This window comes from Nyctibius grandis, chromosome 8, assembly GCF_013368605.1.
Source record: "Nyctibius grandis isolate bNycGra1 chromosome 8, bNycGra1.pri, whole genome shotgun sequence".
Taxonomy (NCBI): domain Eukaryota; kingdom Metazoa; phylum Chordata; class Aves; order Nyctibiiformes; family Nyctibiidae; genus Nyctibius; species Nyctibius grandis.
In genome coordinates this window covers 42,894,977-42,907,505 of record NC_090665.1, presented here as the reverse complement: position 1 = coordinate 42,907,505, position 12,529 = coordinate 42,894,977, and the positions used below count along the sequence as shown (strand labels likewise).

The window sequence follows — 12,529 nt, the reverse complement described above, 5'->3', positions numbered from 1 at the left end:
TTGTAACTAAGGTGGTTCTAAGTGTTGGCTATCAGGAAGCCTGGCCAGGGTTGTTTCATATTTGGCTTGTGTGCCTCTACTGACATCAGGACTCCTCAGTTGTCAGCTATCACAAATATTTGCAGTATGCTGGCTCCCATTTATAAATTACGCCATTCAAGAATTAGTTATAAAACTTATGGATTTACTAAGATTATTTGCTTGTAAATCATGAAATATCCAAAGCTATCTATTAGTTTTGGGTTATTTTAATCATTGCTTTTAATTTATTTGATATGAGGTTCTCCTGACCTGACTACTACTAAAATACAGAGGGGAAATTGTATTGCTTTCGTAAATTGACTTGAGTTGGTTACAAGTGTCCTTTATTGGCAAGACGACAGTTCTTTTTGGGTTGTTGTTTTTTGGGTTTGTTTTTTTTTTTTTAATCCAAGTGCTGATGTTGTAAGGGACTTTATGATCCAGGAAATCTGTCATATCCAATAAATCAATTTTGTGACTTGTTTTTGGTTCCTTCAGTTGCTGAGCATTCCTACAGGGGCATACCAGATAGTTTGTAAAAGAAATGGAGGCATTCAGAAGAATTAGTGAATTAAGTAGGTCTGTGGTTGTTGGTTTGTTTGTTTTTTTTTTTTTTATTAAACAAAGACGCATTACTGGGGGGGAGGAGGGGATGTGTTATGTGTAGACTATATACACTCAGCTTGTTTTCCTTTGCCTGAGACTGCTGCCTAAGCTTTTCTTGTTCTGCCTGACAATACTGCTTTCACTTGATTTTTTCCAGTTCATTGTTTGTGTTGTGATTTGGCCAGTGTAAGCTGCCTGTGGGTGCTGTGGGTGGGTGTTGTATCCTGTTGCTTGCTTAGCATAGTCCAGATCATAAGGTTTAGGTACCTGGCTTCTGTTGAAATAAAAAGGAAGTGATCTTCATCTCTGACGGTCCCTTAGGCGTATCAGCGACATCAGTGTGGAAAGGCTGTATATTAAAGCATACATACCTGCTTGCATTTCTATTTCCTGCTCAGTTTTCATACCCAAGCAGGAAAAATAACAAGTATTTTATAGTCAATTATTATCTTTTATCTTGAATCAGGAATAATATGCCTGAATGTGTGCCGTGCTTGAGGTGTGTCTGAGGGCTTGAAGGTATTTTTTGGCCTGACGTGTATTTAGATCTGTGGAAGTGCTTTATTGAGCTTGAGACCCTTTGTTCATGGAAAGTTATGGAAGGCAAAATCACTGGAACTTGTTTCAACCATGTGTTGCAATGCTTTAAATATCTAAGTACAACTATGCTACAAATACTAGTTTATTGAGCTAGAGGAATGTGTTATAGCTTTGATGGAAATGGTAAAGATTTGCTTAGAATTTCCATGATACTTTTTTCTGATGAATGGAGAGTGAGGAATTTTATGAAACTTGAAGGTTCACACTTAACAAAATAGCTAGCCTTGTTCTTCAAAGTCCCTCTTTCCACATCTTTCCTTTTCCTTCCATTTAAACCTTCCCTTTGTGCACAATCAACAAGTTGCTCCTTAATCAGATACTGAGATAAATAATAGCAGAACATAATCTGTAGTAATTATTTTTCAGAGCAAGTGTTCGTTTAAGATCTGTGACATCTGGATTTTTTTTTTATTTTCCATTGTACGTGGTTTAGCAGTAAACAAGAATTCCTCAGCTTGAGTAAAGAGAACTTAGAGATGACCTGGTTTACTTTGAAGACAGAAATGCTTTCTTCTGTATTAGATAAGAGTAAACAATAAGATTAGTAATTTTAGATAGATTACCAATCTGCTGCTATTAAAATACAAAGTAACCTTATTTTCAGTATGTACTAGTAATATAACTTGATAGCTTTTCATTATGGTATTTAATTTAGAAATGTTAGGTTTATCATTGTTCAAAATCTAACTTTTAATGTGTGTGCTAATTTATTAACAAAATCTTTATTAAATATCTGTATACAGAAGATAGTGTTAAAACTGTAAAGCTTAATGCTTTTCTGCATCTGTGAAAGGAGAAAAGATTCCATATACTGTCTAGGGATAAATGCTTTTATGATTTTTTTGAAACAGTAACAGTTCTGAGTTGTATGTTGTTTTTTTCCCCCCTTTCTTAAAGCTATTGTTATGTCTGACTGCCAAGAATTTATTGATGATAATTCCCCTGTCATCAGTAGTCACTTTTGAACTTAAATAAATGACTGTAGAGACAGACTTATGATATGACACAGCAAATAACTATGTATGAGTCTCTAAGCAGATGGGGATTACAGCAAGCTAACCTTTCTTCTTCTGACTGAGTTTACCAACAGACAGATCTAAAATATGATAGGCAAAGTTAATTAATCAGCCAGATTGGCCTGCTGGAAATGTTTTCTAGCTGCTGTTAGCATAGGAATTACTGTGCTTGCAGGGGTTAATAGATGGAATCTGATGCAATCCCTCCCACTTTTCCCAGCAGTTTTCATTAGACAAGTGCTGCATAGCAACAGTGAGATCACTGGAGACAGTATTTCATTGATTTCTCCCTCCCGCCCCCTTCCATTTTTGATCCATTCTTATCACTGAAGTGCAGTTGGGTGAAAAGACAGGGGTTTTTTTTATGCAGAACACTTACGTGGGCTTCTGTCTTGTAAATAATTTGGAAAGCAGAAATCCCTTACATCTTTTGTGTTTAATGTTTCACTATGTATTTAAAGAGAGATACAGGCTTAGGGGGCTGGATAACTGTACCTGCTGTAGCTGATGTTCTGAAGTATTCTTGCATTGTTTGCTGGTCTTCTAGGGAAAAGAATAATGTAGAGCAAGACCTGAAGGAGAAAGAAGATACCATCAAGCAGAGGACAAGTGAGGTCCAGGTAAATAAAACACAATTATGGTTCAGACACCTGATATTGCACCGTGTGGTGCTTTAATGGCAGTGGGATTACTGAGTCTTTAGATCACATCACTTACTCAGTGATGTGGTCATCACTATGAAAAGAAAAAATTTTGTGGCTAAGAATGTCCTTTGAAGTGTATTTTCTATATGAATGTGGGTTAGTGTAGATGTGTGTATTTATACAAATGTGCAAGCTCCTAGGATATGTAGCCTGCATCGAGTTTTAAATGAAAAATACTACAAAAGAATAGATTTGTTTGTTTGTTTGTTTTTTGTTTTTTAGCAAGGCTTTCTAATGTATAATTAAAACTGAAGAAGACACTGTAGCACTGCAAATTAATAAACTTAAGTGGCTGAATTAAAAGGGCTTGTATATGGGGCTGCTTCTTAAGAGTCGCAGTAATTACCAGTTTGGGAGGAATGTTGCCTCAAGTTAATTTTGCCCAGTAGAAGTGAATTTTAAAAATAATCTGTTTGTTTTTTATTTAAAAGGATGACATTGAATTTCCAGAATATTGGAAAATTTAAATTTTACAAGTGTTTTACAAGGATTAAAAATTATACAGTCAGCATCAGTGTTTAGGGTGCTAACAGTCTAGCCAAACCCTGAATTAAATGCTGCAAAGCAATATTGCAATTAAATTTTAAGCTGCAAAAACAGCTGGAGTTGCTGCTTTAAGAAAAAACTTCAGTGTGATATCTGACCACTTACATTTATTTCTACATTTATTTTAGGAATCTTTATTATTTCAAATAATCTTTATTTGATTAAAAGCAAATAATGCAAGATTTCTGCATTTTACTTTGTGTTGGGCAGAAAAAAGAGCCAATGTGTTACAACTGTTGTGAATTTTGTGCTTGGCTATTTAATACCCTTAAAGCCTGGATGATAATTAATAGTCTGACCTTTCAGAAGATAATCGGATGCTGGCCTGAGAGTCACAATGGCAGCCGGATTCAGCAGCTGCAGGAATGCGTACAGAAGTTGCCCATGTCTGTGATTCTGTCAGTGCATGCAGCGGTCGTTCCCCTCCCCACTCTGCAGATTGCCTTTTCACACTGTTAAAAATTCTTACGGGTATTCCTGGTTTTGCACACAGGATGATTTTGTTAGTGTGTTCTGGAATCTGCGTGTGTTCATGTGCAGGTTGAGTTCTCTGGTGCCTTTGCACAAAAGATATATAAAGCTAAATAGAAACCTCACCTTTAACGTTAAATATTGGTGTTATCTGCGTATGTTTAGTGTTTGATAGTCAGCAGCATCACAGAATCAATTAAGTCATTGTGTCTAGAGCAGTAATGTTGGAAGCAACTGTCTCGGGTCCTTAACCTCTTACTGATCACACAATCTATTTGTCCCTTGTTAAATACAGAGTTACAGAGTTCTGTCAGTCTGCAGAGAAGGAACAGTCTATTACTGGCTTGTCAGAAAAATGAGAAACCATCAGGATCAAATAGGATACGGCTGCAGCATTTATTTAAGCCGGTGGCCCTTTATCTCTGGTCCCTTTCTTGCTCCTGAATGTTGGAGGACCTGCATGTTTCAGGAAACTTACTAGAACTTCAGATAATAGTGGTGACAGACTAAGAATATCTTTACATCATGCTTTTTTCTTCTGTTTTTTTTTTCTAACGGTGACATTTCTAAAGACAGTGTACAAAACTGGTGTGTTCTAATCCGCCGCCTCGGATCAAGCTAGTTTCATGGCATCACACTCCAGGGTTTCTGATACCAGCGTTAATTCCATGGACACAAATTATAATCTCAAATATAGCCATGGTCTGTGGTGGGTTGGACTGATGTGTATGGGAGGAGGGAAAGAGTGACTGGTTTTCTTCTATAAAATAATTTATATGCTATGTAAATAGATACTAAAAAGCAAATACAGAAAAAGAGTTGGAGAGAAAACAGCATACTGGTGGGTTTTAATGTGTTTATTAAAATATCAGCTCTTTAGTAGCAAAAATTAAGGGGTGTGTTTTCTTGAAAAGTTATGGACAGAGTAACAAAGATCAAGAAACTTCTAAAGCCCCATTTCCTTAACTTATTCTGTGATTGGATTACCATTTTCCTATAAATACGGGAGTAATAAGCTCATATATGAAATGTTTTTCTTGGTAGTAGAGAACTTTGTTTTACAGGGTTAATGTGTAACTAAAACATTCGTTTTTGACCACATACCAAGTGGCATCCAAAAGTGCCTTTACCTGGCTGCCCCCTTGCTCTCTCATCACCAGCTTGCTCTTCTAGACACGGATGTTGAAGGACAGTGTGCCTCAGCGGCTATATAGTGCCTCAAGCAATGGGCTTTTGGACACGTTCACAAGACACTCATCTTCCATCTAGCATTTCACATGTGTGGGCATGGTTTGCCAGGCTACCTGCTAAGACTCTGAAATAAGTGGAGGTTCTCCTGGTTTTCCCAACAATTACTGCATGTTCCCTAGAATTTTATTGACATGAAGTGAAAAGGTCTATGTTTTGCTTTTCAATGGGACACTGAAAGTTTGTAAAGAAATTTTTGGAACAAATGCATGTAACTCCTGAACAAAGCATAGTATATATTTATATCAATTGGGAAAAAAATGTAAAGTGTGTGAGACACTGCTTCAGAGAAGAGGGCGGAGGGGTGGGAAGTGAAAGGTATTTTGGGACTGTGGCCTTTCAAATAGTCCAGAATGTTTCTGGCCTTCTCTTCTAGCCTTTGGATCTCCTTGTTGGTCTCTGTTTTCTTAAACAGGTTTACGCTCGGAGTATCCCACTCAGCATTGGATTTTCCCTGTTCTTGGTTTGTTGCAGTGCACAAAGCCATTAGAAAGTCAGCGAAGTTTAACTTTTCTGTGCTATTTCAGGCTTAACAGTTCTTAGCACATCAATCGTTTGGTGAAGTACAGACTGGCAAGCTTTTAAAGACATTGTCTATCTATGGAAATACAGATCTCTAGACTTTCCTTGTCCTACACAACATTAGCGTGAAGACTTACAATGATTGTACATCTAACACAAGGATTACTATTACCATAAAAGTGCTAGTTTGTTCCACATCAAATATGTTAATAGTTTTCATATAGAATCTCATTCAGTGCTTGAACATTAAGATGATGCTTTTCTGCTGAGAGTGTTCTCTGAAATTGAAGTGTAATTGGAGCCTGGTTTACTTCATGAAGTGGTATCTTTAAGTATTAGCACCAGTTCTGTGTATTGTATCTACTCTGACCTTTAATTTCGGAGTGGTTATGTGAACATGTTTGGCTTTTGGTTTTGGTTGGGTTTTTTTGCCTTCTTTTCTCTTCTGGGAGCCATCAGGCTTACTCAGGTCTCTTCAGTGCTTCTCTACTGCTGTGCCTAGGACAGACATTGGGATTCAAGGAACAGTAACAAGAGTGGAGGTTATCTATATTTAGCTTGTATGTATGTGAATTCTTGCTTCTTTTCAGAGAAAGGAGACTGAAATCTATTTAAGCTGTTACTTCTCCCCTGTTGCTTGTGTTGTCAGCTGATACTTGCTTTTCAAAGCGATGTAAAAAATAAATTGGATCAAGAGTGCCCCAGTTATCCAAGTCAGTAGCTGCTGTGTGCATGCTGGTTTTGTCTTTCATAGATTATAAATAATGAGTAATTCATCTAGTCTGACTGCTGTACATCAGTCATGTACCTTTTACTGAACTTCAAATGTGATTTGGGGGTTTTTGTGTGGGTTTTTGGTGGTTTTTGTTGGGTTTGGTTGGAGGTGGTTTTTTTTGTTGTTTGTTTTTTTGTTTGTTTGTTTTCATAAAAGCATCTATGCTGTTTCTTTCATTAGTCTTCCAGTTGTCTGGAGGTTACCTATTTCCCTAGCATCTGACTGCTGCACCATATGCTTTCTATTTCTATCTGGCTTTTCTGTTCCGATTATCTGGAGGTGTTAGCACATGGGGATAAACTATCTCCCTCACCAAAAAAAAAAAAAAAAAAAAAGCCAAACAAAGCACCCCTAAAAAAGGTCAACAGGATCTTAGCTTAGAGTAGCACACCTATGATCTAATCAGAAATTCACATCAGCTTGTTTTTTTTATCCTCATTAATTTTCTTTTATCTCTATTATTTTTTACTGTTGTTCATTATTCTTCCTTCAATTACCATATTTTTTCGGAAAGGCTGCAATCTTCTATTTTCATCTAATACTATTCCTTTTGTATTAATCCTTTTTGATCTCCCTGTATTACCTCTTCCTCTTGACTTTGATGATTCTTTCTTCTTCATAAATTCTTTTCTTGACTTTTTTTTTTCAATGTTATCTCTGCAGTTTCTTGAGGTATAACCATTCCTGTTGCTCAGAAATGAACTGTCATATGATGCTACTTAATGTACTTAGAACACAAGATACATACTTACTGCTGTTTCATAAATTAAAAGATGCCATATTTTTGTGCATGGAATGTGCATTTCTTACCGGTATTGTTAGATGGAAAATAAGTTTTTGGCTGATTTATGCAAAATCAGAGGCAGGGAGGCTCTAGAAGGGAGTGTGGGTTAATAATGCACTGCTTTGGTCCTTTACCATGTTGCTAAAACAAGTTCCTGGTTTTGGCCATGTGTTTTTGAAGGAGGAAGGAGCAGAATAAAGACTTTCTATTATTAAGGAACTCAGTAAAACATATTGCTAAAACATAGGAGAGAGACAACGTTAGCAGCCTGAATAAAGATGACTTCTAAATTCAAAATGAAACCCTAACCTCCTTGTGAGTAAAATAGTTAATCTCTGTGTTGATGCACGATCTTCAGTATTTCAGTGGCATTCTTTTTACTAAAAAAAAAAAAAGGCAATTAACCTGATTATGTATTAGAATTTGAGAATAGTTGCTTGTCTGATGTGTTATAAATGCTAGCTTTTGAAAGATAATTTGTTGTTACTTTGAAATCTGAGTGAGTACTGCAGTTTATACTGCGGAATTTAGTGGTTAGGAGGATAGAGGGAACAAATGCTAAGCTAATCTGTTTTATTACAGGATCTACAAGATGAAGTAAAGCGGGAGAGCAGTAATCTGCAAAAGCTGCAAGCTCAGAAACAGGAAGCGCAGGAAATCCTTGATGATCTCGATGAGCAGAAGGCCAAGTTGGAAGAACAACTTAATGATATCAGGCAGAAGTGTGCAGAGGAGGCCCATTTGGTAAGGGCTAGTGGCTAAGGCCCTTGGAAGAGTGAATGCCCCGTTTTGAAGAACTTGGCCTTGCAGTGTTACAGTTGTTGGGGCAGGAGAAAAATCTTTAATGAATAAACAGCCTGAGTGTCAAGATTTTGACCATTAGAGAATAGGAAACATGTCACTCATTTCAGTGACCACCTAATTTAGTATCAAGGTGTCAACAAATATACTGAGATATACTTGCACACAAATAAGGTTAAGTGCAAACAAATAATGCAAAATTATAATGCAATATAAGTGTAATTAGAAACACTAATTACTGGGAATGATTTCTTAGCAGTCAAAAAATAATCTTATGGTTATGTAGATTTTTTTCTAATATAAAGCTATTAGTATTTCTTTAAGGTCTAAAATGATATTTTCAGTATCAGAAATATCTTTGTTGGTCAGGAAAACAGCTAGAATACTATGATCTTACTGAGACCAGCAGGGAATTAACCTTGCATTCAGGTATGTCAGTAATCCCTATGATAGCTACGAGGTTTACTTTTTCTGGTCATAAATAATAGTATTTGGATGTGTTTGTAGGTGGTGGGTTTTTTTTTTATTTGGCTTTGAAATATTTGTTCATGCTTTAGATTGCCATGCTGAAGGCTGAAATAACAAGCCAGGAATCAAAGATTTCAGCGTATGAAGATGAACTGACCAAAGCTCAAGAGGAGCTGAGTCGCCTGCAGCAAGAAACTGCAGAGCTTGAGCATTGCATAGAGTCTGGGAAGGCACAGCTGGGACCTCTTCAGCAACATCTGCAGGATTCACGACAGGAAATCAATTCAGTAAGGCAGTGTGAAAGAGCAAAAAAAAAAAGTTTTTTTAGCTGACAATGTTTAGTGTGGTTTTTCTTAAGGGGAAGGCATAGTTTCCTTTTTTCTTTACTGTTTGCTCATGTCTTGAGTTGCTTACACATGTGTTGTGTGGTAGTAGGTAGGATTCTTAGAGGCTGACTCAAGTCACTCAAGATAGTTTGTGATTTTTCTCCAAGTTTTGTTAATAAAAAGGGATTAATTTATTATACTTCATAAATAATTTGTCTTAATGTAATGAATGAAAAATAGATAATACATGTTTAAGTTCTCTATGTCCAGTAGTTTATTTAAGCTTTCTTGCTCAGCCGTGGCCTGGGGCACACTCTCACTATTTAATTGATGTGAAGTCAGTATAAAATTGCTAACATTTACTTAGTGCATTGCTGAGGGGGAAAGTAAGGTGAGTGTAAGATTAAATTGGATTGAGACTAGATACCGAGAAGCAGAGAGATGGCTGCACTGGTTTTTAAAGACAGAACTGTGCTTTGAAGTGTCTGCTGTTACGTTAAAGGAACACTTTTAGCTCTTATCTGTAATCAGTGATTTATTATTACTTCAGTGATGTGTTAGCTTGCACATCCTTTCCTCATCATTCTCCTTCTTTGACTTGCCAGCTGTCTAATATACAAGCCAGAGTCACATCGTTATCAAGTTAAAAAGCCTTCCCATTAACTTTGAACCCTAGAAATGGTCATTTCACCCAATTTGTCTGTGACTTGTTCATAGAATCATAGAATAGTTTGGGTTGGAAGGGACCTTAAAGATCATCCAGTTCCAACCCCCCATGCCATGGGCAGGGACACCTTCCACTAGACCAGGTTGTTCAAAGCCCCATCCAGCCTGGCCTTAAACACTACCAGGGAGGGGGCAGCCACAGCTTCTTTGGGCAACCTGTTCCAGTGTCTCACCACCCTCACAGTAAAGAATTTCTTCCTGATATCTAATGTAAATCTATCCTCTTTCAGTTTAAAACCATTCCCCCTCATCCTGTCACTACTTGCCCTTGTAAAACGCCCCTCTCCCGCTTTCCTGTAGGCCCCCTTCAGGTACTGGAAGGCTGCTATGAGGTCTCCCCAGAGCCTTCTCTTCAAGTTGTTAACAACTTTTTTTCTTCTTAAGACTTCCACTGCTAGTGTTCATGCAAGAACACTTTCTTCTATTGAAGAGCCTTATAACATATTCATAATTTTTTAAATTTGGCTTTGAGGTTTAGTAACTGAGAAGTAAACAAATAGATTTTCCATTGTTTCATCGCAGGTAGAGAGAAGGTTGTGCTATTTCAATATTAATACACCAGCAAGAGGTACTCGCAATGAACAGATTTGAGGCTGATAATATAGGTAGTTATGCTTGACTGTACTACAGATTTTTTCTTTTGATAGGTTTTATTTAATTACTCCTGATTTTATTGCTCTTGGCTCACAAATAATGAACAATAGGTGCTTTGGTGCTTTAGGCAAGGTTATCTAATGGTTGATCTGAGGTCAGTGTATTTGAAAGACACCTGGTGTTGTCTTTGCTGCCACCTGACTTGTGACATGTGGAAGGCAATGATAACTCTGTTAGGTGACTGACCTAGCAGAAGTCAGTGGGATTTAGACACCTAAATATCTGAACTATGTTCATCCTTGTGCATAATCTGCCAAATCCAGTAATTCCTTCATAACTGGCAGGTTGGTTGTAAATGTTTGCTGTGAGGCATTGCATTAAATATATTGCTGAAATAATAACGTGGATGTAACTGTCTGATTAGGAAGATACACTGTGGATTTTGTAGACTTCAAAAGCCATCTGGCAGAAGATAAGGAATTTGAACTTTCCTTCTTGCAAGATGAGAATTCTGATAAAGCAGCCTTTTTAATTTAGAATTTAAGGCAATTGTAAATGCATAACTTAAAGCAAACAAACAACCACCAACAAAAAAACACCAAACAAAACCAACCAAACAAAAAAACCCTAAAAGCTTTGCAACTCTCTTATGAGTTTGAGTAGAAACAAAGCAACAAGTCTTGATGTTGCCAGTGATGCAGTCTGCTTCCTTGGCAGGAGAAGGTTCTCAGGTGTGTCCTTCCAACTACATTACGTCTCTTCTAAATCAGATTTGTGCTTAGCTCTCAAATTTCACCCTTTGATTGAAAGAACGTGGTTTTCATTGTATTTGATTTTGCAAATAAGAATTTCAGACATACAACTTCCATCTTATATTTAAGAGGGAATGGTCACATATTAGTTCCTGTGTGCTGCCAAACTGATGCATATATGTTTTTTTTCTGTTTACAGGTGCAGACAAAACTTCTTGAGCTGAAAGAATTGGAAAATAACCAATTTAGTTGGCACTCTCAGCCACATAATACACTTGTTAATGGAACTGCAGATCATTCTAGTCTTAGCAACAGCAGCAGTGAAACTGCTAACCTTAATGAGAATGCTGAAAGGGAAAGTATAGCAGAAGATGAACAAATAAACAGTGTGTCTCCAGTGAGTAGTGTTTTGCCTGCTTGATCATGATGCAATGCAGCTGTGAAGTTGGAATAAGTTAAGAATGTATCAAGATTGATTATGTTTTTAAACACTTGCACAAATGGAATTTCAGGGTGTTATTCTGAGGGACTATGTTTCAGTAGTCTGAAAGTTGATGAGCAGAAAAGGAGGCAATTTTAGCTTGGCTGGAAAGCGGCAATACAAATTTTTCTGTATTTGTTTCCAAAGCAAAATAAATTGAATAGTAGAATTAACATTAAAGGAGAGCAGCTGTCTCCAGTTGGTGCAACAAGAATGGAATAAGGAATAGTATAGAAAGTCTAAAGCTATCTTGCTTTAAATTTCCCTCCTTATGTCCCAGTAGATTCTTGATTGTTGGTTTTTTTTTTAAACTTTCACAGGATTTATGGAACACTTCAGTGTGTTCTATAATAAGTATGAACCTCTTGAAGTATCCTTTAGTATATTCTTTTAGCTATTTAATACTTAAAATTATATTATGTAGTCTTCTATTTACTTGTTTATGGTGAATTTCATTTATCCTTATGTAGGTAAGGAATAGTCCTGAAACAACAGCATCTGTTGTGGAAGAAGAGAAAGAGACCCCAGCTGCAGCTATTATCAAAAAAGTGAGTTTGTTGAGATTTGGGAGAGGAAAAAGTAAATTAAAAAATCCTAGTTAAACTGTTTCAGGCTTGCATCATGTCACTTGAATGATAGTCATAGAACAACAGAGAAATAAAATTGTCACCACTTACTGTTTTTATTTAGAGTGCAATATAATGAAAACATTTCATCATGTATAGCAGGCAGGTAGTTGTTGAGAAAGATTTTTGGATCTCCGTTGATGAATTATGTAGAATTCTAGGTGTCTCTTTTTTTATTTTTCCAGCTTTAAGAAACTACTAACTGGTAACACAAGACGACACAAGTGTTTTCTGTCCTGCATGTCTTAAAAATTTAATACATTTCTCTGCTTCTTTTGCATTGCCCAGGAAGATCCATTTGATGCTGAATCTCATCAATTGCCTGATCTAGTTTCTGAAGGCAGCTTAGAGTTCTTCCAGTCTGACCCTTTTGTGGGCAGTAAGTAAACTCTTTTCTTTAAGTGCAGATTTGCAGAAATAGGTCTTGTATGAACCCATCTCAGACAAATCTTCACCTTGGAA

General features: G+C 36.8%; 1 protein-coding gene across 4 annotated transcripts in view; it reads left to right on the top strand.

Moving 5' to 3' along the window:
- EPS15 (epidermal growth factor receptor pathway substrate 15) overlaps window positions 1-12,529 on the top strand; it is a 52,243-nt gene that overhangs the window by 27,115 nt on the left and 12,599 nt on the right. For all 4 annotated transcript variants that reach the window (XM_068406357.1, XM_068406358.1, XM_068406360.1 and 1 more), the window contains 6 exons: window positions 2,791-2,863; window positions 7,876-8,037; window positions 8,652-8,849; window positions 11,160-11,357; window positions 11,912-11,989; window positions 12,356-12,446. In XM_068406357.1, the coding sequence (XP_068262458.1) occupies window positions 2,791-2,863; window positions 7,876-8,037; window positions 8,652-8,849; window positions 11,160-11,357; window positions 11,912-11,989; window positions 12,356-12,446 (800 nt within the window). The remainder of the gene's footprint in view (window positions 1-2,790; window positions 2,864-7,875; window positions 8,038-8,651; window positions 8,850-11,159; window positions 11,358-11,911; window positions 11,990-12,355; window positions 12,447-12,529) is intronic.